The 27,577-nt window shown below is 54.1% G+C and overlaps 1 protein-coding gene across 2 annotated transcripts in view; it reads right to left on the reverse strand.

The window, feature by feature from the left end:
• The window catches only part of Wnt7b (Wnt family member 7B), a 43,407-nt gene extending 31,897 nt beyond the window's left edge, over nucleotides 1-11,510 (reverse strand). Inside the window, exon 1 of one of the 2 annotated variants that reach the window (XM_057791937.1) lies at nucleotides 11,042-11,510. In XM_057791937.1, the coding sequence (XP_057647920.1) occupies nucleotides 11,042-11,112 (71 nt within the window). In that variant the 5' untranslated portion in view covers nucleotides 11,113-11,510. Of the gene's footprint in view, nucleotides 1-6,969; nucleotides 7,331-11,041 lie in introns of those variants that run through there. The other variant, XM_057791936.1, reaches the window with a different exon arrangement.
• Between the last annotated feature and the right edge of the window lie 16,067 nt (nucleotides 11,511-27,577).

Raw genomic sequence — 27,577 nt, forward strand, 5'->3', positions numbered from 1 at the left:
GGCAGGACCCACTGGCCTACCGCCAGTTTGGGAGTCTAAACGCTGGATGGCTGAGCCAGCACTTCCTGGGACACTCTGAGCATATCGTGAGCTGTAAGTTTGGGGACCAAGTCCCACACACAGAGGTCAGGGCAGGGCTGAGCTCTTACCCAGCATAAGATGAGAGATAGACCCTAGAGAGCATGGGGCCTGCTGGCCACACAGCACCCAGGACAGTGTGAGCCTCAATCAGGAACAAGACCCAGCCCTGTCATCTGCTATCATCATAACTGGGAACCTGTCTGAGTCAGAAGACCCCTGGGCACTGCTCCCTGGTGAAGACCTTCTGGCTTTCTCCATGACATCAGTGGCCTCTCCAGCCAATTGCCTCTGATGGAATGCCCTGGGAAAGGTGCCACTCAATCCTAGTGGCCAGCCTGGCAAGGAGTTCACTCTTCCCATTTTCCAGAGGAGGCTCAATGGACCACGGTGTTTTATCCAAGGTTGAACAGCAGCTTGGCACAGATAAAGCCTAGTGCTTTGCCTCTGCCTCCTTGATACCCTCCCAGAGCAGCTGTGGCTACCCTGCTCCTTCCCGCTACAGGAATCCCCACCTCGGAAGGCACACTGTAAGATGGTTTTAGTACACCCTGTCCCTGTACTGCTCTGCGGGGAGTCCAGAGGGAAATGCTGACCTGCAGACTGCCAGAGGGCAACACTGACCTTTCAACCTCTGCTACTCCTCAGGTGGGACCATCCATCGCACAGAAGGAGGACTTCCCTCAGGTGGAGTCACCACGTACTCTACTGCAAAGATGGCGGGAAAGCAACACAGAACCTCGGGCAGGGCCAGGAGCCCCCACCACAGGTACCACAGTCTGAAGGGAACCTGTCCAGCCCTAGGACCTTCTGTTGCAGGGGGACGGGATGGAAGTCTAAACACTCTTCTCTCTGGCCATCTTGAGGGCTGTGTCTCTGGGGTCCCTCAAGCCACGCAGCTCTGTCCCAGAGCTCTGGTAAGATAAAGAGCATCTAGACTAATCAGGCCCCGACTAGTGCTCTCTCCACACAACCTACCCACCCAACCAGTCACTGGGTTCAAATCCAGCCCCAGACGCCCTGACCAGAGACACGCCTGGCCTTGACTGCCCCACCCTCACGTTCCTATGCTAGAGGTGGCTTGGTTTAGCCCCATGCCAGCAGTCAGGGTGGAAAGAGACTCCAGACAGGCTGGTCATGCCAGGCTCCCAGGAGAGGGCCTTCTGGAAACCGTGAAACCTGGGACCTGTGTTCCCAGTCTGGAGTCAACAAGACAGCTGGTCCGTTCTCATTCTAAAGACTTTCGTCTAGGACAGGCCTCAGTTTAAAGCCATGCTGGCTTTAAACTTGTGATCCTCCTGCCTCAGCCTTGAGTGCTAGGATAACAGGTGTGCAACCCCAAAAGGGCATTTCAAATCAGTTTTATACCCAATGGCCTGCTACTGAGAGCAATCTGGACTCCAACCTGTCCTCTGCCTCCCAGGGACCTGGCCACATGTCGTAGCTTCACCTGGGCTTGGTGGTAGACTTTCTGGGAGCACAATGGCAGAGGTTCTGGAAGGTGATAGAAGCCCTGAAGTATCAGCTGATGGGACTCTCAGGGGTTCTGGCTTCTCCTCCACCTAGGTACTATGTGCCTGCCTGAGTGATTGCTGTTGTCCCCAGCCCTACTCCAGCTCTTGGGAAGCTTTACAACCTATAGCTGTAATACTGGCTAATATTTACATCAACTTGATAGAGGCTAGGGTCATCTGAGCAAAGGGACTCTTCATTGAGAATCGCCTCTATAAGAATGGCCTGTAGGCAAGTCTGCGATTAAGGATAGAAAAGGGAGGGTCTATCCTACAGGGAGTGCTCTTAGGTACTTTAAGAAAGGCTGAGCAAGCCACGAGGAGCAAGCCAGTAAGCAGCACTCTTTCATGGCTTCTGCTTTGGTTCCTGAGTACAGGTCTTGCCTTGGTTTCCCTCAATAGACTTATCTGGGAGACGTGAGCCAAATAAACCGTTTCCTCTCCCAAGTTGCTTTTGCTTTTGGTGTTTATCACTGTAATATAAAACCTTACTATGATAGTTACCATGGACACATCGGGACCACTGCACTTTAGCATCGTCTACTTCCAGTCTCGGCCATGGTTGCAGCGATCTGCACCAGTACAGCCGTTTCAGCCGCACACCTAACTGCTTACTCTGTGTGCCCAGAGCGCCGGACTCGCTGGTCCAGCAGAGCCCTTCTTCAGAATCCCTGGTGTCATGCTTACATCTACTTGGATGCCTCGAGGACCAGAAAGCTCAGTGTCTCTCAGACAGCAGCAAGCCTGGCCCAAGTCTGGGGATACTTACTCAAGGGCAAGGTGACCCTGGGTGGATGGGGGATCTGGGGGGAGGGGCAGACTGCGCTGGAAGACAAGGAAAGAGAGGGAGCCTGGAGTGCACCTGTACCCACCCCCACCCATCGGCCAGCCTGAGGGGAGGCCCCCAGCCCCACACCAAGGAGAGAGGACAAACGGCCGTTTTGTCCTTGGACAGCGGGCGGCCTGTACAACACAATGACCCTTTCATCAGGCTGAGGGAGCCCTGGGCCGGGGTTTCATCTGACAAGGGAGGGCGCCAGCCTCTTGTCCCCTTGGGAGGGGAGCCGAGCCCTATCCCAGCCGGACTCAGGACTGTGCAAAATGGAGGTCTCCAGGGAGCCTGCTGAAGCTGTTTCACCTGCCTGGGAGAAGGAGAGGTTAGTAGGCTGGCTTTGGGCTGCACAGAGGGGCCCTGCTCTGGAACAACCTGGGTCCAAAATACTGGTTCCCATCCCAGCTCCGAACACTGGCTCAAACCCCAGCAGGGCATCCATGTCCACCAGAACACCTGCAGCAATAGAACCCTGGTCCACGTGCCCTTCCAGGCCAGCCTGAGGCTCAGAGGCTCAGCAGGAGAGTGCGAGAGGAGAGGAGAGGAGAAACAGAGCAGGAAGCATCATTTTTAGACATCTCCCTTCACGGTGATTACCTGCCTCTCTGCACTGGTGACAGCTGGCAGTGCCTCCTCGCCCCTCTGGGATGGATCGCCGTGGGAGAGCCATGTGGGGGTTAGAGCCAGGGGAGTAAGGTGATGGCATGGAGTCTGGGTGAGCTCATCTCTGAGGACCCCAGTACTGTATCTGCCTCTCCATTCCCACGGGGACCCCTGAATGTGTTTGACAGTCATCATGCTCGCCCATTCAGGAGTCTCTACTGTGATCTTACCTAGTCTGACCAGGACTCCTTTCCACCCCTCTAAAAATTCTGTTTAGACTCACCTGCAGGAAGCCCCCTGAGACACCTAGAGAGTACATCATGCCCTCCCGACTGCTCCCTCTACACCTCCCTCTGTGTCACTAGAGGCCAACCCCCCACACACACACCATGAGCCTGTGCTATCCAAGAGCCACCTGTCCCCTGAACTACCCCTAACATCAGGATCTGAACTGAGCACTGGCCCTGAATCTTCTGAGCGCTCAGGCCACCCCGTGAGGTTTGCGTGAGCGCCACAGAGTCTCCCTGGGCAGAGGTGTTAGTTAAGGTCAGGATACAGTCAGACAGGAAGAGGTGGCCCGCGGATGAGAACTCAGATTTGGCATGCCTCATGGTCTCCAGGACGCCAAGGAAACCAGGTTAGAAAGGGCCCCACCCTCCAGTTTCCCCCACAGCCAAAGCCCAAAGAGGCGAAGCCCTCTGCATACACAGAAGCTGGGGAAAGTCCATTCCAGACTGTACCTCGCTCCCCTCTCAGCTGGTAAGTCCTAATACCACAGTGGGTTTGGGGTAGCTTTCTGTGGTTACAGGGGCTCCAGTTGGCAGGTTTCCTGGGAGTTAAGCTGTCCTTGGGTGTTCTAGCTCTAAGGCTGTTGTGCCAATGTCCTATGGGGTGTCACATGCTTCCAGACCCAGAGACAACTGGGCCTGACCTGAGCTTCTTTGCCCTGTGACTGGTGAGGAGATACCACCCTTCAGGTGACCTGTCCATATTGAAGTCCTGTGACCCACACTGCCCACCCCCCCTCCGGACTGTGATGCCACAGGAGCAGCCTGATTCAGCTCCCATCTCACCAAGGGTCATGCCCACAGGGCTTTTAGGACTGTGGTCAGCACCACCGGCAAAGCCACAACAGGAGCCAGGAAGAGGCCTGCCGGGGCCTGGGGAGGACAGTGGTGAGCACCCTCTGCACCCCCCAAGCCAGGTGGTCGGTGAGTAACCATCCCGTCACCCATGACTCACAGCTCCCCAGAGCAGGCGGTTACCATGACAGGCTATACCGGAAGCCATGTGTGTGTGGGGGGTCATCACAGCCAACTACCACATCTAGGCCAGGGAGGCCAAGACCGGAAAGGACCTGCCCTTACAGTAGCTCAGGCTGGTTCTGGCTCCAGGCTTGGGCCAGGCCCTCACACCAGCTAACCCAGCACTCCAAATGCTGCTTGTGGCCTCAGCTCCCATTTGCCTTCCCTTGGTCCCTTGCTGCTTCTACACTTGGTCCCCATTCTACAACATGGGTAGCGGTGGCCAGAGCTGTTCTCCCAGCTGGGTCTTATGGGGGCTTGGGGCTCTTCCAGGCCAGCACACCCGTCCAGTGTGATCAGTGGCAGGGACCCAGGCATGTGTCTGAAATTCACTATGTCCGCATGGGGAGCTGAGAGAACAGCCCAGTTGAAAGGGGCAGGATCAACTGTTGGCCAGTGTCTGCAATCCCAGCCATGGGATGCCTTCTGGAAAGTTCTCTGGAACAGAACACAGCCTCCACTCAGGGCCCCTCCTCGCTGTGGCATCCTCTGGGACATTCTTGCAGTGTGAGAGAGGGGGGTGTCTCGCATTGACCCCTACCACCTTCCACTGTTAGCGGAGTTCTTCAGTTCAGGGGCGCCTAAACCAGGGTGGGTTAGCACGCCACGCTTTCATTCTGGGCCATAGAGGTAGCTTCATTCCTAGGCATCTTACACAGCCAACCCTATGATACCCAGCAAGGTGAGGATGGCCCAGCACTACAAACCATTAGCCCCCGCCCCCACCCAGGAACAGGGCTTATGATGGACCGAGCAGGCTCTTCATAACACCAGGCAGGACTAGTTAGTGCTGAAGAAAGGAACCTGGTCTGCCTAACTCTCCATCCCCCCTCCCCCCAGCTACCACCACTCATGCTGGTCCCCGCCCTGGCCTGGATACACTTGAGAAGCTGTTCCTTTAAAAGAACTTCAGCCCCCAGAGTGGCAGTGTAGTCAGGAAGAAACTCATGGAGATCGCCACTAAGCTGAAGAGGGCCCTCCAGGAGAAAACTGGGGGCCTCGGAGGTAGACTGGCTACCACTGCCAAGGAGCCCTGCAATTGCTGTGTGGCCAATTATTCTTCCCATCTTCTCCTCTCAGACCCAACTCCTGGTCTCCACCCCTGGACACCTCCCCAGTAATACCAAACCTCAGCTACTAGCTTCCCCAAATGATTTCTCAGAGTAGCTGCAGGCTCTTCAGCAAGGCTTAAGACTAGGGTGGCCAGAATGGGGGGGGGGGGGCGCTCAGGAACTCCAGAACCAGGAGCATTGGAGTCCTTGGTTGATCCATTTCAAGGAAGGATTACAGAAGCAGGATTCTCTTGGCCAGGTCCCCACTGATCAGGCGGTGCCCACGGGCCCTGCGCCCTGCCCCGGGAGGCCTGCTACTCCCCACCCCAGGCGATGCCTCCGCAGCCAGGGCTGCCCGCCGGGCCTGGAGCGCTCCCTCTGCCCGGACCTTGTAATTATGTTCCACAGCCGGGGAAACCGCGGGCCTCGCAGCATCTGGCTGCGGTTGCGAACTTTTGTTTCAAGATGCGCGACTATTTATAGAAGGAAAACTGGTAGGATAGTAATTTCCTAGGAGCTGGAGGAGAAATTGGCCGCGTCTTTATTAAAAGGGGTGGGGGCGGGGCAATTTATCAGGACTGTGGCCGCGGGGCGGGGAGGGGGTGGTGCAGGGAGCGGGAAAGTGGCTGCCGCCTCTGGCCGCGTTAGGCGACCCCGGACGTGGCCCGCGTGTTAAGGAGGGGTCGGGGGAGGGGAGGAGAGGGAGAGGGAGCGCTGGCTCTGAGGTTTAATCAGTAGCATCCAGCTTCAATTCCCCCAAACGGCGGTTCCATAAATCAAACTTCTTTTTAAATCGGAGGCCAGAGCATATGCGTCCCATTAGGAATCGGGCGAAGCCACCGCTGTGCGGACGCGCCCCCTCGGCTCGCAGGGCCGCCTTGGGCCCTGCCCCAGCTTCCCGTAGCCTGGTGGGCGCTGCCCTACCTCTCACTCAAGCGCACTCTCCGGGCCTTGATACCTGGGCGCTCCGCGACCTGAGCGCGCACAGTGCGCGCCTTCCCCGCCTCCAGGAGAGGCGTCAAGCAGAACAGGGGCCAAGGCCTTCAGGCGCGGCAGGATGGCGCGAGTGACCAGAGACCTCGGGGGACAACCTGGGTGCGCTATCTGGTGGGGCGCAACATGCACGTGTCTGCTACTCTGTGTGTTGGGAAGCAGATCTGTGCGTGTAGATCTCCTTAGTGTATCACGGGGCGTACCGCCGCGTGAGTTAATATGGCCTAGGGAGAAGATCTTTTGCTAACTCAGGATCCTGCTGGACGCGAAGGAAATCTTCACTCTGACTGGCTAGCTCTGACCCTGGCGCTCAGTGCACACAGCCTAATCTGCAAGGCAGTCGAATCCCTCTTAAGTCACCTTTTCTCTGTCCCCTAAGCTAAAATTTTCATTGCTACAGCTGCACCTCCAGGTGTTCTACCTCGACGGTTTAAGCCAGCAAAGTGACCTAAAACCAGCTTCTGTGCTGCACGCAGGGCACCCAGCTCCCCACCCGGAGACCCTCTCGCCACCTCTCCCGCCCTCCCTCCTACAGCAGTAGCAGATGGCTAGGGGCTCCCTTCCCATCCACCCTACCCGCCACCCGCGGCACTCACAGGTAGCTGCCGCTGGACAGAAGGAGAAAGATCTGCGGGCAATAGACGGAGACCAGCGCGCTGCGCGGCGACAGGAGGAGCATGATGGGCTGGCGCGCCTGGCTGGGCTGGACAGGCCCCACCCGCAGGGCTCCTGTGCCAACCGAGGCTAGGGTCTCCGCGGCCCTCCCTGATGCAGGGCAGCAGCGCTGGGCGCTAGGGGCCAGGGCTCGGGGACCGGGGGACAGCGGTCGCCCGTGTCTCGACGCCAGGACCGCGCATCGTGCTGTATTTGTGGCAGTAGCGGGCGCTGAGGCTGGAGTTCGGGGCGGGGGCCCGGCGGGGGGCAGTGGGCGCTCCTTAGCGGCTGTCTTGTCCTCTGTCCGTCTGTCTGTGCGAACGGGCTCTGTCGCTCACACTGGCTCAAGTCTCCAAGTCTCCCGAAGCGCGCAGCTGCCATTGGACAGGCCGCCCCTACATCCGCCTCCTCCGCGGGCGGGTTTTTTTTCTTTCTTAAGGGGAGGTTGACCAGAATGTGCAGCGGGTGCCGCCCCCAGGGTTTGCCCAAGTTGCCTTGGCCGGGATACCCTCGCCACAACCTTTGGCTAGAAACACCGCTACTGAGAGCGCATCTCCGGGAGGCACTGCGCGGAGGCGTGTGCGCCTCTTAGGGGTTGTACTCAGCAACGTGTGCTCATGTGTGCATGCATGTGCTGGCATGTGCTTGCAGGAGCACGGGCGGTCTATGAGCCCTCAGGTGTGTGTGCACAGATGCCCTGTGTGTGCTGCCCCTCTGCCTGCCTGCAGCCTGGTTAGGGATGGCTGGGTGTGGGTCCCTCTTTACAGCACCTGGGCCAGTCCTGCTCCGGGGCTATGTTCTAACCCACCCACTTCACGCACCTCTTTGGGGAGGAAGGCAGGTGAAGCCCCCCGGTTGCTCCTCTTATCATACAGGACCCCAACCTGTAGCATCTTTATCTCTCATCTTTTGCTCTTTGAGAAGTTGGCTGGGGTGGGTGCGGAGAGATTCTTCTGGAGAACCCTCCCTTTTCTAGTAAATATTTTTTCAGAGCCTACAAATAGATTTTGGGTCCTATCTCCTATTTCTGCTGAGCCTGACTGTAATGGAATGTACTTATATAGAGGTATATGTCAGCTGGGGGGAGTCTCAGAGAAAGGTGGACAGCGGGAAAGGGGAGCTGTGTTTGGTACAGTTGTGATCCTGAAGAGTGGATCCTTGGCTCCTGGGTTTGGCAAGGAGATTTCTGGCCATCCAGGCAGGAACCTCCCTTACCTTCAGACTTCCCTGTCGTTTGCCCCTCTGGTTCTCCTACCACAACAGCACAGAGAAGCCAGGGCAGGGCTGGTCCCCGTATCTCAGTGACCTCGGCTGTTCCCTATCCCACCTCGGCCTCCTTCAGGACAGCAGCTTCATCCATGGGGACCCTAGGTTAGGCACTGTGACTTCCTAATGTCATTATGCTTGGAACTTGTTGAGAATCCAAGGCACTTATGGGATTGTGAGGGCTGAATTCTGGCTTCTGCTAGTACGAGGGGTGGGCACGTAGGATGAATATAACTGGGTGGGATTTCTGGAGGTCCCACCACACATACAGAAACATGGAGCAGAGGCAGGCTTGGGGGCTGAGATCACAAAAGACCCTCTCCAGGAACAAATTATCTGGAGGAGCCCCCACGAGGGCTTCCACACCTTTGAATGTCACAGTATTCCATCACCATTGCTTAAGGTTAGGACAAAAGCCGTCAGAATCAATGCCTCACTGCCCCGAAGGGGCTTCTACCACCACTCCACTATCTTCAGATGAGGGTGAGAGGCTGCTCTGGGCAAGAGTTCACAGAGGCACCTGCCAGAAGTGATGTGAGATGCCTCCTCCAAAGAGCTCTCAACCACAAGGCTTCCACGCCACCTGTCCCTTCAGGACACATGCTCGCCCAGTTGACTTTCCTGCCCACCTAATGGAGGACACACACAGGGAGACACAGGCGCATGTGCGCGTGCACACACACACACACACACACACAGAGAGAGAGAGAGAGAGAGAGAGAGAGAGAGAGAGAGAGAGAGAGAGAGAGAGATTACAAAGACATCCATGCCTTCTCTTTGCAGGTCTCAGGGTCAGTCTCTGATTTCCCTGGAGGTCATTCCATTGGGCCCTTGGAATCTTTTTTCTTTTTAACTCGAGGTGGGGGCAGTTTCTAGACAGAAGAGTTCCCTTTCTGGGCTCATGGGCAGAGTTGCCACCATGCAAAGGAAAACTTGCTCAGTCCCAGAAGGTAGTGGTCATGGGCACTAGGTGCCCAGACTAGGCTATAAGAGAGACCTTCAGGGTCTCACTCACCCATTCTCTACTCAATACTGACCACCATGCTGTTCAAAACAGCCAGAGCCAAAATCCTGCTTCCAGAAGCGGAAGGAACAAGCATAGAGATAAAACCCAGGAAACACTCCAGAGGAGGCCCCAAGCTTGGGAACCTGGTCCCTCTTCTGATACCTTTTCTCATTTGCCCAATAGGAGGCTTCCTCGGAGGCCTCTTGTAGAACTGGGGCTAAGAAAGACTGGTCAGCAGTGGAAGCCAGAGCCGGTGGAATCAGGCACCCAACTCAAAGGCCTCCGTGCCAGAGCCAGTAACTGGGATCACCCTGGAGCCTTCTCCTAAAGGACTGTGTATCTCTTTACTGGCCTAGGTGGATCATTGCAGGCCGCTGAGAGTACGGGGAAGCCATGGCCTGCCCACCCCGCCCCCACCTCCCAGCAGGCTCAAAGCCCGCACCCCTCACCTTCATAAACAAACACCCAGGGACACAGCCTACCCACACAAACCTACAATAAATACAAAGTCACCAGCAGCCGTAGACACTCCCGCCCAGGTCTGCAGGAATAAGGCTAGGACGGGACTTCCAATCCTGCCTCTGAGGCCACCAGGCTTGGTCCCTGCCCCTCTCGGGGCCTCAATTTCTTCACCTGTAAGATGGCGGAGGTGCAAAGGGCTGGGAGGGGTGCTGATCTTCAGCTACTGTTTCTACCTCTCGCCTGGAAAGCCAGTCTCCCAGGTACCGGAGCCCACCCCTCCTACAGGTCTGGTCGGTCACTGGCCTTCCCAGGGCCAAGATGAGGCTGGCCTCCGAGGCCTAGCGGCGCATAGTAGGGGCGCGGGGCGCGGCGGCGGGGCACAGAAGCCCGCAGGTGCTCGGGGTGGGGGTGGGGGTCTGGCCTGGGCCGCCAAGAGTGACTAACGCCTGCGAGGTGCACTGCGCCCCGTTCGGTCACACTGCCCCTCCACCCCCAATCCGGGGAGGCCGAGACAGATTCCGTCTAAAGGAGATCGCGGCTCAACAGGTAAGGACTCGGCTAGGTTCAGGAATGTGGAAATACGACTCGGAGCAGCTACGGCGGCGAGCAGCGAGCGCGGCCCGCCTGGAGCCCGCCCGGCCGCGCCAGGGGGAGCGCGGCAAGAGGGGGCCGGGCGCAGGGTCCCAGGCGGGCGGGGGCGCGGGCCCCGGACGGAGCCCGAGGCTGCCGCGCCAGCCCCGCGGCCCATCCTGAGCCAGCCGGACGAGTTGTCAAGGTAATTTCAACATGTCCGGGTGATGGATAGAGACGCAGGGCCACGGAGGGTGCGGGGCCTGCGCGCTCGCGACGGGTGCACGCTCCGATCTCCCCCGCCCGGGATGCCCCCCGCCCCCCGGCCCGGCGCGCCCTCCGGGCGGCGAGCGCTCGGCCCGGGCTCGGCGCCCAGCGCAGCCCGGGGGAGGGAAGGCGCGTCCCACCCCCGGGGCCTGGAGCCCAAACAGGTGAAAGTACGCGCCCGGCACGCTCGCCGCTACCCGGGAGCCCCGCTGCGGCCGTCCGCGGGCCGCGCTGTTTCTGCTGCGTCCTGGGTTCCGCGCCCCTCGGGAGCACTTCTGTGTTCCTGGGCTCGGATGAGTCTGCGAGGCTGAGGCGAGGGCCGGACACACCGGTCGCTCCGAGAAACGCCCTTCCCCCCCAAACTCGGGTCCCCAAGTCCGCTGGAGGAGGTTCTCGAGGCTGCCGGTTCCCCTACTACGGCCCCCGCCCACAGGAATACTCACCCGAGCTTCACGTAGAGGACGCCAAAGCAGAGAAACACGTAAAAGATCCACTTTCGAAAGTTTCTGTGCATGATCCAGGGAGGGGGGCTGCGCCATAGACAGCTGCGGCCGGAGGGGACGCGCGGGCGGGCAGGGGCCGGGCAGGGGCCAGGGGGCTGTGAGAGGACCACGCTCAGCCGGCACTTCGGCTCGGGCGGCGGGCGACGCGCGGGCACCCGGCACGCGTTGCCACCATGGTGAGCCCAGGGCGCCGCAGCCGCCCCGTGCGCTCGGGGGAGTGACCCGGACTGGGAACCGCGACCTCGGAGCCCAGCGGAGTGACCGTGGGGCTCTGCGAGCGCAGGCCGGGGCCGGGCACAGTGAGCGGGTGGGTGGGCGGACGCTGCCTCCACTGGGCTCAGCCGCCTGGGGCCGTGCGCGCCTCGCGGTGCGCCGCGGCGGCCAATGTGTCCGCACTTGTCCGCCTCCCCAGGTGACTCGCGGCCCCGGCAAGCGAGCTGCGAGCAAGCGAGCGCGCCCCAGGTAGAAGGATCCGCCTCCCGCCCGCCCTCCTCGCTCACAGCGCGCTCTCTCTCGCGCGCTCCCTGGCTCTCCCCTCCCTTTTCTCCTCCCTCCCCCGTGACACACGAACGCATCTAACCCCGCGCCCCCCCTTTCCCAGGCCAGCTCCCTTCCGATCGCCCTCTCTGGACTGCGTGGGAAGGGGGGAGGGAGGGAGGAGGGTGCGTCTCTGAAGAGACACCTGCGCTCCTCTGAACCAGTGAGGGTGGGGGTAGGGGCGGGGGCTAAGAAACTACTCTTGCAGGGCCTGGTGGTCACTTGGTTTCCAGTTTCTAGTCGAGGAGGCAGAGACCACCCATCATCATTTCCTTTCTAAGTGCAGACATCCTCCCCCTAGATACTACTCACATGGGGGCTTCCACGGCCACACCCCCGATCAGACATCGCTGCCTGCCCAGCAAACTCCAGTGAAAGATCGTTCCAGCACTCGCACTGGAGAGCGCAAGCAGAGCGTGGGACTTCAGCACTGGTCAGGCACCCTAGCCTGCCCACCATTAAGAGTGTAACCATGACAAAGACTCAGAGAAGGGTATCAGAAGGTGTTCCTGGAAAATCCCTGTCAGGATTCTCTCTTCCACTCTGCAGGGCTGTCTGATGAGGGATATGATTCCTGTTGATCAGCCAGAGTGGGCAGTTAGACTAGCCTTGGTGTCTGGCACACTCTGGATGATTTGGGCTTGATTCTATCCTGGACAAGTGGGAATCAGGGACTCTGCCTGTCAAGGCTGTCCTACCTCAGCGGACCCAGTTAGTAACCAGATACCTGCTGGGGGGGGGGGGCAAGCCAGGTTTCCTAGTGTCTTCGGCTTTAGATAGCAACAAATGGAGCCATTATGACAAGGGAATAGACTCGGAGAGCGCTTAGTCTTTAAGGACTATTCAGTACCCAGTTGTCTGGTGTGGGAATAAGGAGGGGTAAGAGGGGGTTCGTCCTCAGGCCTACCTAGCTCAGCTCGGCCAGTAACCTCGAGCTCAGAAGTTATCTTCCCTGTCCCTAATCCCCTTTTAATCCCTTTAGATCCTCTGAACTTTTGCCATGACCCAGGAGAGAGCTGCTCCTGGGCCCCAGGTTCAGAAGCCGGCAGGTGCAGCTGTGCAGAACGTTTTGGGTCGGAGGACTCTGTAGAAAGGAGACTTTGGACATCACGAGCAGGGAAACTGAGGCACAGACATAAAACAGCTGTAGCAGTCCCACACCACAGTCTCCTGAAACCAAAAATCTCAGGACATCGCACAACTTAGTGGGCAGGGAGCTGTGCTGGGCCCAATGGCGGGAGCGAGCAGAACAGCTTGACAGGCGGATGCTGCCACCCGGTGGTAACAGGAAGCGACGCTTGCAGCTGGACCTGGACTTGAGATACTTAGGGGTTCCCCACCATGCCTGGAAGTTAGGGGACCACTCCACCCGTCACCACCAACAGCCTCAGTCTTGGAGTCGGTTAACGAGACAAAAGATTTGTGTGGCTGCAGCCGGGGGTTGGAGCAGCGAGAGCATCCCCACGTGTCCTCCACCTGGGGCTTTGGGATCCCCACCCTTTCTCCCGTCCAGTCAGATCCGAAGGCCCAAGATAGGATTGGCTCTGGGATTCTCCAGGAGGTGTGTGGCCGAGAAAAGTGGGTGCTTCTGTTGGTAGATGGGACCCGACCTGCTTTTATGCCTTAGTTTCCCAAAAACAGAGCACCGGGTTGCTAAACTTAGCGCCGAGGGTCTGAAGCACAGCGTCGTGCTGCCCCCTGCCGGCAGCATTTGGGAAGAGACATGGCCTAGGCATTCTTGAGGGCCTATAACCACTGATAGGCTCATTTGACCTTGCAGTTTGAAGAAGATATGGTTAAGGTTTGGCTCCAGTATCCCTCCCCCCACCCCACAACTATTGTGGAACAAGGTGGAGACTCACTTCTGCTGAGGGACGCTTCTCTCCATAGGGCTGGGTTGAGATAGGTAAGAAAAAGACAGAAGTCTCCAGAGCCAGGACAGCTTAAGGGCCTGGTTATCTGTGGGTACAGTCAGGCTCAGTTATCCTTGCCTGAGTGACTTCAGGCAAAATTTTCAACATCCTCAACCTGGAAATTATCATCATTCTTATACTCCGTGGTATAAGAATATATTCTGAAATGAGTATGAACAGTGGTGCTTGTCTGGATGAGTGGGTATTCAGGTAGATGATGCAATGATGGATGTATGACGGATGTATGCACACATGAACACATGGATGAATGGAGTGGTAGGTAGGCAGGTGGATGGATGAGTGCCTGGATACATGGGTAGGATAGGAGTGATTGACACATACCTTCATAGATGGGTGGTGCAGACATAGATGGACAGCATCTTAGGTGGGGTTTCTGTTGTGATAAAGCACCATAACCCAAAACGACTCGGTGAGGTTTATTTCAGCTGACAGTAGCACATCACAGCCAATCATTGCAGGAAACAGGGCAGGAATTCAAGGCGTGAAAGAGGTAGGCAACGAAGCAGAGGAATGCTACTTAGTGGCTTGCTCCCCTAGGCTCGCTCAGCCTGCTTTCTTATAGCACGCAGGACCACCAGCCCAGGGGAATTCAGGCTCTGCCCTCAGTGAGCCGTGTTCTCCAAGAGCAATCATCAACCAAGAAAAGGCTCCATCGACTTTGCCCACGTACTATTTCTTGTAGTGGGGAGCATCTTCTCAGTTGAAGTTTCCTCTCCCAAAATGACTCTGTGTCCAGCTGACACAAAATAAGCCAGTATAGTTGGCCCCTTGTCATCTTGACACACCAACACCTCACTGTTGGACTGGAACTTTCCTTTTCTCATTTGTCCCTAAGATGGTATGCCATTAATACCATAATATAAACACTCCAACTTTGTTTTTGTTTTTGGGACAGGATCTCTTTATGTAGCCCTGGCTGGCCTTGAACCCACAGAGATCTGCCTTCGTCTGCATTCTAAGTATTGGGATTAAAGGTGTGCACCACCACTCCTGGTAAACATTCTAATTTTGAAAACTTCCACAGTCCTTAAAAACTCAAACACATTACGAGTTCAGTCTCTTTAAAATACCCAAGGTTTCTTTAAAAGTTCAAAGCCTCTCTAAAATATCCTAAGAATCTCTAAAATTCCAAAGTTCCTCTAAAATAGCCAAGGTCTCATAACTGCAGGCTCCTGTAAAAATCAAAAGCCAAGCTAAATAGTCCTTACTCTAAGAGGGAAGAACCAGGACACAGTCACAATCAAATCAAAGCAAAACCAAAGTTCAATAGTGTGAAGAGTTCGGTGCTTGACATCCAGGACTCACGATCCTCTGGCCACCAAAGACCAGCAGGCTCACGATACGTCTCTGGCTTTGCCATTCACAGCTCACACAGCTGACTCTTAAACTCAACTCTTGCTGTCATTGGCGGTCATCCCACGATACTGGCATCTTCAAAATGCTGGGGTCCTCTCGGCAACTGGGCTGCACTTTTACCAACAGTCTTTCCTAGGTTCTCACCAGAGACTGTGACCCTACCACATGACACCAAGCCTCAATTTTCCATGACCCCTTTAATCCTGGGGCTTTACTTCAACTAAGGTGGGCGCTGATGTGTGGATAGGTGAGTCAGTGGATGCATGTATGGATAAATTTATGCATCTACGAATTCATGGCCTCTCCTTGTGTCAAGCCCTTTTACGCTTTCAAAACTGGTACCACTTGGGAGACTCTTAGACATTATCAAGTTCAGCTGCCAGCACGAAAATACAGCTTTAGCTCCCTCTGGACCACAGCTTCTGTGTACTGACTTTGAGGAAACATTAACCTGGAAATTCCTCCTTAATGATGCTGGTCTCTTACTCGCAACTGATTCTTCAACTCCAACTGACCAGCATCAATTGTCCTAGCAAAGCAAATATTTCACTTTCATGAAATCTTAATCCAAAATATCACAGAAATGACCTTGATAGTCTTTGTTTCCCTCTGAAACTTCACAAGCCAGGTTTCCATTGTCTGCACTCAGCATTGTGTTCCAAGTTCCCACAACTGAGCTCTGAACACTCAATGGCTTTTACAGCCTAAAGTTTCAAACACCTCCACAGTCCTTCCCAAAACAACACGGTCAGGTCTGTAAGAGCAATACTCCACTCCTGGTACCAATTTCTGCCTTACTTAGTGTCTCTATTGCTGTTATAAAATACCATAACCAAAAGTAACTTGGGGAGCAAAGGATTTGTTTCAGTTTGTAGTTCCACATCACAGTTCATCATCAAAAGAAGTCGAGGCAGGAACTTGGATTCAGGAACAGAAGCAGAAGCCATGGAAGAATGATGCTTACTGACTTGCTCCCCAAGGCTTGCTCATCCTACCTTCTTATAGCAACCAGGGCCACCAGCCAAGGGGTGGCACAGTTCACAGTAATCTGGGTTCTATGACATTAGTCATCAGCCAAGAAAACACCCCACAGGCCAATCCAGTAGAGGCATTTTCTCAATTGAAGTTCCCTTTTCTCAAATGTCTCTAGCTTGTGTCAAGATGATATAAAACACAGCATAGATGAGTAGGGGATGGATCGGTGGATGGACGGATGCATGCATGTATGGGTACATGCATAGATGGATGAAATAATACATGGATGGAAAGGTAGGTGAGACATACATGGGTGTATGCATGCAAGGATAAATGAATGGGTAGGTATGTGGGTGGATGGGTACATGAATATGTTGATTGAGTAATGTATGGGCAGGTGGGTGACTGGATGGATGGATTGATGGATGAATGGCTATGTGGATGGATAGACACATTGGTAGATGGATAGTTGGGTGGATAGATAAATTCATGGATGGATTTGTTGTGGGAGGATGCAGCAAGCCATCCCCGTGTAGACCAGTGTGGGCTATGGAGATGAATTAAGTCTAGGTATTTTAGTATTTTGCCTGGTACATTCCTGCTGTGGGAAACCCTCTCTGTATGCGGTGACTATGTTTTATTACCATTGGTTAATAAAGAAGCTGCTTTGGCCTATAGCAAGACAGGATGTGCCAGGTGAGAAATTCAAGCTGAGATACAGAAGAAAGGCGGACTCTAGGCAGATGCTAGCAAGCCACTGCAGCAACAAGCTATATTAGAGAACAGGTGATGATACAAAGCCACGTGGCAAAGTATAGGTTAATAGAAATGGGTTAATTTAAATTGTAAGAGCTAGTTAGTAATAAGCCTGAGCACTAAGCCAAAGGTTTGTAATTGATATTAAGCTCTGAGTGTTTATTTTAAGTGCTGCAGGACCAGGTGAGACAGAAAAGTCTGTTTACACATTCCCAGGTTTTTGTTTGTTTTTGTCTGATTTTTTTTTTTTTTTTTGGTTTTGTTCTTGTTTTTGAGATAGGGTACTTTACATAACCCTGGCTGTCCTGGAACTTGCTATACACCAGGTTGGCCTTGAATTCAAAGAGATAGGCCAGCCTCTGCCTCTTGAGTGCTGGTATTAAAGGCGCATGTCACCATGACTGGCAGATAGTCTTTTTTTTTTTTTTGGTTTTTCGAGACAGGGTTTCTCTGTGGTTTTGGAGCCTGTCCTGGAACTAGCTCTTGTAGACCAGGCTGGTCTCGAACTCACAGAGATCCGCCTGCCTCTGCCTCCCGAGTGCTGGGATTAAAGGCGTGCGCCACCACCGCCCGGCCTGGCAGATAGTCTTAAGCACCGAAAGTACCCCATCGCAGGAACTGGTCAGTCCTTGATAACCACCCCAGATCTAAAATAAAAGGTAAGAAACCAGAATTCTCCTCAAGCAACTCATTTCTCTGGGACCCTAGCAAGAAGTGTCTGAGAATGATCTCACAGGGCTGGGCAGTGAGGGAGAGGGGATTTGAAAGGTAATACCAGCTCACATTCAGTTGGCAGGCACTGTGTGCTGGGCTCCAACTCTGCACAGTCCTCACTAGACACCACAAAACAAAACGGGTTTCCCTTTGTCCCCACACCCTGCAGTCATTGGTCTTCCATAGCTGAGTGCCTCGAGTCCAGTCCAGGTCAGGCACAGACCTGGAATACGGAGGAGCAGATGGATGTAAAAAGTAGATGAATAAAAGCCCACCTTTGTCTCTCCTGACAACTATGTCCTTTCTGTCATTCTGACACTCCAAGCAAGCTCATTTCTGCCCCAGAACCTTTGCACCCTCTGTCCCTTCCAGCAGTGTTCTTCCTCTGGTTCTGTCTGGCCTCAGCTTAAGCATCCCACATCAGAGGGCCCCTAATATACCCACTGGTATTCTTTAATATGACGCTTGATACCCTCCTCCAAAGGCATCATTGTTTTATCTGTCCAGCTTCCATTGACATGTGAACTCCACAGGGACTATTGCAATGATTGTTCACTGCTCTCTCCTCAAGGCATAGGTAAGTAGGTAAGTGCTCTGTAATCATTCGATGAATGGAGTGAATAAGTGATTTTGCAGGAAGCAGTAGGCACGTGTGACCTGCAGTGTTCCAGGTTGAAAAGAGAGGGATCTGACCCTACTCCCCCAAACCCTGAGGTTTATTACCCCCATCTCTACCACCAATCACCCCTGGTTGTTGCAGCCTCTGTGTAGCATCCTGTGAGGGACATGTGAGTGATGTGGTCGCCGCCGTTTCCTAAACTTCAGCGGCTCCGGCCCCATGTGCCCTGAGTGTGCACTGGTCCTAGATGAGCAGCCGGGTACCACTAAGCTCAGGCAGATGAAAGATCAGAAGCAGAGAATGGTGGGCGGGGCCAAGCTCACATTGCTGGGGCAATATGTTATCTGGTTTTATGGCAACTCAATGTAAGCCAGAGTCCTTTGGGAAGAGGGAACCTCAACTGAGAAAATTCCCCTTTCAGATTGGCCTGTGGGCACACCTATGGTGCATTTTCTTGATTTATGATTAATCTGTGTTCTCTGTGAGCAATGCCGTCCCTGGCCAGGTGGTCTTGGATGGTGTTAAGAAGCAGACTGAGGAAGCCATGGGGATCAAACCAATAAATGGAGCTCCTCCACGGCCCCTGCTTCTGTTCCCACCTTGCGTTCCTGCCCTGACTTCCCTCAGTGATGGATGTGATTGGGATGTGCAAGCCAAATAAGTTGCTTTTGGTCATGGTGTGTTATCACAGCCGTAGAAACGATAACGGAGACAGGGAGGTAGGATTCCCACCTGTGCCTGTCAATCAGAGAGCTAGGCTCTTGCCACTGCGACACTCAATCTCTTCCTGGGGCAGAAGCAGAGAGGAAGCCCTGGCAGCCGCTGCTGGGAGCCCCAGTCCGGTGAGGTGAGGGACACTAAGGATGGCCAGAAGTTAGTAGCAAGGTGTTGTGCGAGGGGGCCTAGGTGTCCCTGAGGGACTGAAGCAGATGGAGGCAGGGGGATAAAGAGATGTGGTGGGTTCTTCAAGACGCCCTGTCCTTGTTCCGGTTATCCCCAAGACTGTGGTCGCCTGTGAGACCGATGCATGTAAAGTCATAATCCTTTGAGTCCATCAGAGCGTACCCTCACAGGCTGGGTCTGAGTTCCCGAGCTCCCTAGAAACTTCAGCAGCTGTAGCTGAAGGGGCTGCAGGAGCAACCTGAGGGACAGGCAAACTTGACTGACAGTTGCCCTGAGGAGGCACAGCGTCTCAGGAGAAGGCTCAGGGCCTCTAGGGATTGAAAGGTGTTGCAACCCTCAGCCCTCCCACAGCAATGAACCAAGTTCTGTGCCTGCAACCAGGACTAGCTCAGAAGCCCACTCCTGCAGACCTCCAGGTAGCCCCCACCCACTCCTGCCAGCCCCCAGCCATTGCAGGCTGGACTCCTGATGGGGCAATGGTTAGAAGCCATGCACTTTGTGGTAAACATAAAACCAATGTGGCAGGGTTTGGACACTCAGAGAGGGAAACAGAAACCCAAACCCCAAGACGGTGTAAGCAATGGCCCCTGGTATTGCTTAGGAAGGAGGCCGGGCCCCAGACATGGCCTGCATGCTGGACGGAGGAGCAGGGACTTCGTTTCCTGGCACAGAGGAGCTACTGAGGATTTCTGGAGAGAGAGAAGGGCATCAGAGGTGGGCCCTGGATGTAGTGCCTTCTGGTCACCTGACTAGCCAGGGTTGGGATCATGTCTCAGAAGTGGGGGAGGGGAGGTCCTATATGCTGGAGGGTTCTAGAGACAAAACCTGATTAGGAAGGAATCTAGACCATGACATCAATGACTGGTAGTTCCAAGTCACCTAGCTCCTGGCAGCTTGCATGGATGCCCCTATCCTGTGCATGCGTGAGTGTGTGTGTGTGTGTGTGTGTGTGTGTGTTTCCCACTCCAACTTCTGTAAGGTGAAGGGCAGAGCCCTTAGGGAGAGATAGGGAGTAAAGTGGGGAGCCGTTACTTGGATACACAGGCAGAAGTACTGGTTCTTGAGGAATGATGAGTCTCCCATGGAGCAAGCCCAGGAGTTTGACAGGCCAAGAGCAGGGAGGGGGCCAGAGGCTGGCCGGGATGGTAATCTCCAGGAACTGGCACTCTGCACTGTGTGGGCATGGCCACCAGGGGGTGCTCTGTGCACAGATCTGCTGCCCCTTTAAAACAGAGACCTGTGTTTCTAACAGAAGTCCCTTCTCAGGCCCAGAGGGCAGAGAGCAGAGGTTAGGCCACTGTCCACTGTACCCTGTTCCTGAGCCCTGGTCCAGCCTGATCTGGCCTGAACTTAGAGGCCTCTCTTCTTGTGTAACGCAGAAGAGGCACTGGGGTGTTCTCTCTGGGTGTGAGGACACAGGGCCCAGCAGGCACGGTCTGTCTTGATAGGGGAGTGTGTCTGCCATGCGCCTTGCTTCTAAAGTCCGCGATGCTCAGCTCAGACTGCCAATCCTCAACTTCCTCCTCCTTGGCAAAGGTGACTAGGTCCCATCCTTCCATCCCTTCACCTTACTGGTGATGGCTGCCATGGAAACACTATGTGCGGGGGATGGGGTGCAAAGGAACAAAAGCCCCTCTGACCCAACTCCTGTGTTGTTTGTCAACTTGACACAAACTAGTACCATCTGGGAAGAGGGGATCTCAACTGAGAAAACGCCTCCGTCACTCTGGACTGTGGAGAAGCCTGTGGGGTGTTTTCTTAATGGTTGGTGTGAGAGGTCCCAGCCCTCTGTGGACTGTTACCCCCCTAGGGGGAGGGGCATATGGTCCTGGGTTGTGTTTTAAAAATTGAGCAAACCTGAGCATCATTCCCTGTGGCCTTTGTTTCAGTTCCTGCCTGCGTTTTGTTCCTGTCCTGTCTTCTCCTCGGTGATGGACAGCAACCCGGAAGCCAAACAAACCCTTTCTTTTTGGTCTATCACAGTAATAGAAAGCCAAAAGAAATGAATACCCAAGGCTAGACCTGAGCATTCTGGATCTAAGTGTCTGCCACCTAGAACTGGACACCTTCCCGTCAGGTGTCCACCACCTGGAAATGCTATCCTCCAATGACTGGCTGAGCGATGATGTGAGTGCCTGGGGGGAAGGCTGGGTTGAGGCCTGGGGGCACCCACACAACACTCAGCTGCCGACTCGAGATGGATTGCCCACAGCACCCAGAACATTTTTGTTGGGTGGTTCTTAGGAGGAGGAGGTTGTTTTGTGTCCTGTGTCATTCAGCAGGGTCCTGAACCCCTATTACCACAGACACTTGTAGCCCCTCCCGAGAGGCATGGCAACCAGAAGTGTCTGTGCACATTGACAAATACCTCCTGGGAGATGGAACTGGACTGTTGAGAGGCACTGGTCTAAGCTCTAAAGTCTTCACGGTGGGGGACTCAGGTCAGTTGTGTGTGTCCAGTCCATAGCCTGGTACAGGCTCATGCTAGGGTTTAGACATAGTGAACTCTCCAGTTGCAAGAAGCACAGCCATCTGAGAAAGCAAGTGGCATTCCTTCGCACCTCTGGCATTCCACTGATGCCAACTTGATTTAGGCCACACCTAGCTGCAAGGGAGGCTGGGAGCTGGAGCCTAAATTCGGCTGTTGGCTAGGACCAGCTGCACTAGGAGACCCAGGAAGGAAGGAACAATAGATTCTGGGGGTGATCTGGTGTAGTTGGATTTTTTTTTTTTTTACTCTTTGGGAGCCTGCCACCCGGGTCCCAAATAAATACACAGAGACTTATTCTTTCTTATGAATGCCTGGCCTTAGCTCGTTTATTTCTAGCTAACTTTTATTAACTTAAATTGTCCTGTTCATCTTATTCTACATTATTCTACATTTTGCCCCTGAACTTTTACTTTTTTCTATTCTATATACCTTTCTTTCTCCTCTCTCTCTCTCTCTGTCTCTCTTTCTTACACCGTGGCTGGTTGTGTGAGTGGGTAACTGGCTTCCTCCTCTTCTTCTTTCCCCACTCCCCCCTCGTCTTTCTTCCTCTCCTATTTCTCTTCTCTGCCTGCCAGTTCCACCAGCTTCTTTCTCCTGCCTGGGTATTGGCCGTTCAGCTCTTTGGTGGACCAGTCAGATGTTTTAGACAGCCAAAGTAACACAGTTTGCAGAGAAACATAACATAAACATAACATAAAAGAATGCAGAACACCTTTAACTAAAATCCCACAACTGTCTGGCGGGTGACCTTCCGTCTTCCTTAGATGTTGTTCCCACCATGGCCCTGTGCGCTCCCACTGTGACGCCCTTCCCTGCTCTTTATCTTGTTTCCGTGGGCTGCTCTTAGTTCCTGGCCCTGAGCAGACAGATAGTCACAGCTCCTGTTGTGACGCTCTGTCAGCTCCTGCGTTGACTGCCCAGCTGACATTGTTTCCACTGGCCGAGGACAACTGTACACTGCACGCTGTCTCACCTGTGGCCATCTGAGTCCCCTTGTTCTCTGATGTTCTTCACTGTGCCAGCTCACAACAGAAGTGTTTAAACAGAGAGCATGCAGTTTTCTCTCTCCTAAGAGATGCAGTCATACACACACACCAGAGCTGGCATAAGGGCCACACGTAGCATCAAGGGCTCAGTTGCCATCCTGAACATGGAACTCTCACTTCAGTGTTCAAAATGGCCACAAGAGAGTTCCTCTGTCCCATCTGCCTTCCAGAATGTTGGATGAAGTAAGGGCCAAAGAATGTGTGGTTAATCTGGGTTGTCACCTTGACTGGATATGGAAGTAACTAAGACACATGCCTGGAGGTAGGTCTGGGGTGTATTTCCAGCGATAGTTAACTGAAGGGAGAAGACCCTGCCTTGAGAGTGGGCAGCACCTGTGGCAGTGGTCCAGCTATGAAGAGGTTTGAGAGAAATGTAGTGTGGCCTGCTTGCCTCTGCTTACTAGTGGTGGCTGTGGCTACCCTACCGCTGCCGCCGCCGCCACTGCTGCTGCTGCTGCTACTGACGCCACCACCCTCTGTTGCCATCAGAATCCAGCTTCTTTGACCTTCCAGTTTTTGTTGTTGCTGTTTGGTCTTGTTTTTTGAGACAGGGTTTCTCTGTGAAGCTGTCTTGGCTGTCCTGGAACTCACTCTGTAGACCAGGTGCCTTTGCCTTCCAAGAGTTGGGATTAGAGGCATGCACCACCACCGCCCTGCTGGCCTTCCAGTGTTAACTGAAGAGCCACAGCTCTTCAGAAAGTTCCTCAGCCTGTGGCATGAGCCCCAAGCCTGTGGCTGAGGCATCTGGCCTCGTGGGTTCCCAGCCTCTCGGGTTGCACGTCCACTGATGGACTACCCAGGCCTGTCCATCCTGTTCCCCTAGAGGATCCCAGGTAAACAGAAGGACAGCCTCTCTGACACTTCCGCTTCTCCCTGGCCAGTAGTTGGCTAAATGGCCACATCAAGCTGTGAGCCTGTTTGGAATATGTCACCTTCTAGCTGAGCATGCCCAACCCAGCAGAAACTGGAGCTGTTGCAAAGGAGGATGGGAGGCGGATATGGGCGGCATACATGGAAGACGCTTGCTGTGTCCACTTCTCTGTATCCTGCAACTGTCCTGGAAAGTTGGATCCCAGGCCGTGTGTGAATGACTGTTCTTAGACTCCCTGCAGGGAGTGTGTAGGGTGACAGCATCCTTCTCTGTCATCTCTGACTACTGGGGTCCATGATGTCAATGTGGACCTTGTGGGGCTGGGGGTGCAACTCATGGCTCAATGCTAACATTTTCCTTCCTCTGGGACTCCGTTGACTCTCATGTGTGTTTCATGACTCTTTGGTCAAGTGGGATTATGTGTGTGCATGTGTGTTTGTGTATGTATGTACATGTGTGGAGTATATATGTGTGTGTAGAATGTGTGTGTGTGACTGTATGTGTGTGGTGAGTGTATGTCTGTATGTATGTCTGAGTGTACGTGTGTGTGTGTATGTGTGTGTGTGTGTCTTAGAAGTGTTTCAGAAGTTTAGTCCATTGGTGGGGAGCATGACAGCATGCAGGCAGGTGCTGGAGTAGAGCTAATTTCTGATCTGTAGGAGAGAGAGAGAGAGAGAGAGAGCACCTAGGCCTGCCAATGGCTTTTAAAGCCTCAAAGCCCACCCTCAGTGACACACTTCCTCCAACAAGGCCACACCCCCTAATCCTTCTAATCCTTTCAAAGAGTTCCACTCCCTGGTGATGTAGCATTCAAATATATATGAGTCTATGGGGACCATTCTTGTTCAAGCCATCATAGGCTTGTAGTTTAAGAAGGGCTATAGCCCATCATGGCAAGGAAGGCATGACAGGAAGAAGAATGTGAGACAGTTGACCACATTCAGTCTAGTCCATGGATACTACTCACAGGCAGGGTGGGTCTTCTACTCAATACAACCTTTCCAAAAATACCTTTATAAACTGTTGGGAGCAGTGAGACCCCAGATCCTGAATTTCTTGTAATCCCCTGATCTGAGTGCCTACAGCTGCTCTGAGCACGAGACCTTCAGGAGTTCCTGATGGCAGGAGAGTGGTTTCTGGTGGGTTTGCCTGGGGCGTGGCTATCTCTATATAATCTGCCCCTGAACACAATAAAGGGGGCATTCTTGGGGAATTCAAGGATGACCCGTGTCGCTGTCTCTCTGTGTGTGTTTGTGTATTTTAACCTCCAGCCCCCTTGCCCGAAGCTCGCGAACTGGGTAATAGCACACCGAGTGCAGACAGGGGGCGTGGTGCGTGGCAATAAACAGAATTGAAACTCACTTAGGAAACAAGCCTATTCTGTCAAGGGTTAAGGTGACGATGATGATGAAGGTGATGATGGTGGTGATGATGATGATAACGATGATATTTTTGAGAGTGGTAGTGCTTTTGAGAATAAGATGGATGGCAGTGTCTGCTGTGGAGTCTGGTTTGCAAGCTGGATCTGCCCTCACTACATTGTTGTCCCTGGGAAAAACTCACAACTTTGACCCTTCTTTTTCATGGAAGTCATGGAGAAGGCTGGATGATTCAGGCAGCTCTAGCTTCTGCCCAGTCTCTACCCTGTGACCCTCCAAACGTCCTTGACCTTCATGAATCTGCTGAGTTCTGGATTTCATCTCTAGGACCTGACAACTCCCAATAGCTCCACCAGAGGGCACTCTACAGCAGGGAACGGGCACACTGAGACAGGATAAAGAGTGCAGATTCTGGATTCTCGAGCACCTGGCTGTCTGTCACATAAAGGCTATGTGACCATCTTTGCCTCTCTGTCGTGCTGCCTACCTGAGGCCTCTCGGGACAACACACAGGGACCAGGTTGGTGCTGGCTTACAAAGACTCAAGCAGGGTTGTGATTTCAGGAACAGGGCTGGATCCCCGTGAATAACAAACGGTAGGCCGAATATTTGAAGCTACAGTCCTAAAGATGGGGGTGCTAAGGGTTCTACACGCTATGGCACCACTCCTGAGGTACAGAGCACTGGAATGGGAACAGCCGCAGCAAGCCCAGCCCCCAGGTGACTACCTAGAGATCATGTAGAAAGGTCACCCCTGCATTTGTTTCTAGACGTTTGGCTCACCCAGTCCCTTTTGACTGCTGTGAGCCCTGGTACTCAGGACTCTGATCCGGCCCCTCCTGTCGCTTCTCTAGGACTCAGGTGTGGAAGTGGGCTTGCTGGCAACCTAGTAGTGCTCCGTGTTGACCTTTCTGAGGGGCTTACCGGTGTGGCCACTTCACAGTCTTGCAGCCACTGTGTGGGTGTCTTCTCTGCTCTCTCGCTGCTAGTTTCTTTGCTTCTATTGTGTTTTATTATTGTCTATCATTGCTATTGTTATTTTAACATCCAAGTACGTGGGAACCGGTATCTCACTGTGCTTCACTCCTTTGTAAGGCTGGACAAGTGGGGTGAATTCTTTCCTTGAGGGTTCATAGTCGGTGTTTGAAAGACCTGACAGCCATCCTCACACCTAAGAGGCCAGGACAAAAATGGCAGAGATAGACCCGACTGGGTATGGCAGGCCCAGCAGAAAGAGCCCAGCACAACCTGGAAGTTGCTGCAACCAACTTATTTAGGAATCTGTCAGCCCTCTGTGAGGACTTAGTAAGCGCGTGAATCTTATTCTAAGGCCCACCTGGACAGGTTCTGTCCTTCCAGATATTTCTTTTGTTTTTCGAGACAGGGTTTCTCTGTAGCTTTGGAGCCTGTCTTGTAGACCAGGCTGGCCTCAAACTCACAGAGATCCACCTGCCTCTGTCTCCCGACTGCTGAGATTAAAGGTGTGCGCCACCACCGCCTGACTTTTTTTGTTTTGTTTGTTTTTTGGCCTGCCAGGTATTTCTGAAGGATGAGGAGACTAACAAACAAGCGAGCACCTCAAGATGTGGTGTGTGGGCTCAGGATGTGCCTGTGGCAGGAGAGGGGAGGGCCCAGTAGAAGAGAGAGACAGCGCTTGAACAAGAATTCCTGGACGGAAGGGACTCAAGCGAGGAGGAGAATGCAGACCATGGGAGGCCACTGGAGTAGACCTAGGTGGGGAATCTCAACAGACCTAGATAAAGCGCAGAGGGCACGGTCACATGAGAGCCTGTAGTAGGAACGGCTTGCACAGTCTGAAGCTTCGGTTACCAAAGAGAGGAAGACAAAGCCAAGATTTCTTACCCCACCCCCCAAACTCCCCTCCATTTCCCAGGCACCGTTCCAGGGTCCTGATGGGTTCAAGGCTGGAGGGATCAGTTTGATTCACCCTTGAGGCTCCTCCCCCTGGAGTCTGAAGTTCTAAATCACAGTGCCTGGGCAGTGGGTTCACTTGGGGACATGGTGGCTCCCCTTCCGTGCTCCGTCTTCCTGTGTTGCTGGGGGATGGATGGTCCTGGCCCCGGGCCACCCGCCAGCACATTGTCTGCTTGTCTGGCCGGAAGCAGCTGCTGCCCAGGGCGGGTGGGGCCTGCGGGGACCATGGACTGGGAGACTGCAGGGCTGCAGAGGCCTGAGCCCATCCCAGTCAGACAGCCATGCACAGGGTCTGGGATGTGGAAACTGGATGTGGGGAGCGGGCTGCTGGTCGCCATTCTGTAAGTCCATCTGTCCACTCGCTCAGTCGCCTGAGCTCCATCCCATCACCCAGCCAACGGTAACCTGTTGGAGGATTTTGGTCACTTCTCAACCTGGACACAGTAAAGAAGACCAAGGGGAGTGGCCAAGCCCTAATCTAAGGAGAAAGGACTCTGGTCCTGGTTAGCTCCTCATCTAAGAGGAACATTCCAGCTGCTGGTCCCATGGGAATTTGGACACTCTCCCCTGGGGTGAGGATGGTCGGGTGTGGACGTCCAGCCTGGGAACTCACAGGCTCCTTATCCCATGGCTCCTGACCTGGGTCAGGTCCTCTCTGCCCCTATTTCTCATCCTTCCCTCCCTCCTCATTCCACACACCAAACTTCAACAAAGATGTCCAGTGTGGACAACTATAAAGAAAATTGGAGGTGTGTGTGTCTCAGTTGGAAGAAACTGGCTGTAATATCTGTCCGCTCTGACTGTATGATCTCATACGATAAACAACTGTCCCTGCACCAGTATGGCTGTTTGGCCCGGATGCACCTTTTCTAGCAGGGGTGCCCTGGGACCCCAATTTGGCCACCATGCCTGTTAAGGGGCCAGGACACCCTGGGTTGCACACTTATGGTCATAGTTATA

Source organism: Chionomys nivalis, chromosome 17, assembly GCF_950005125.1.
Source record: "Chionomys nivalis chromosome 17, mChiNiv1.1, whole genome shotgun sequence".
Taxonomy (NCBI): domain Eukaryota; kingdom Metazoa; phylum Chordata; class Mammalia; order Rodentia; family Cricetidae; genus Chionomys; species Chionomys nivalis.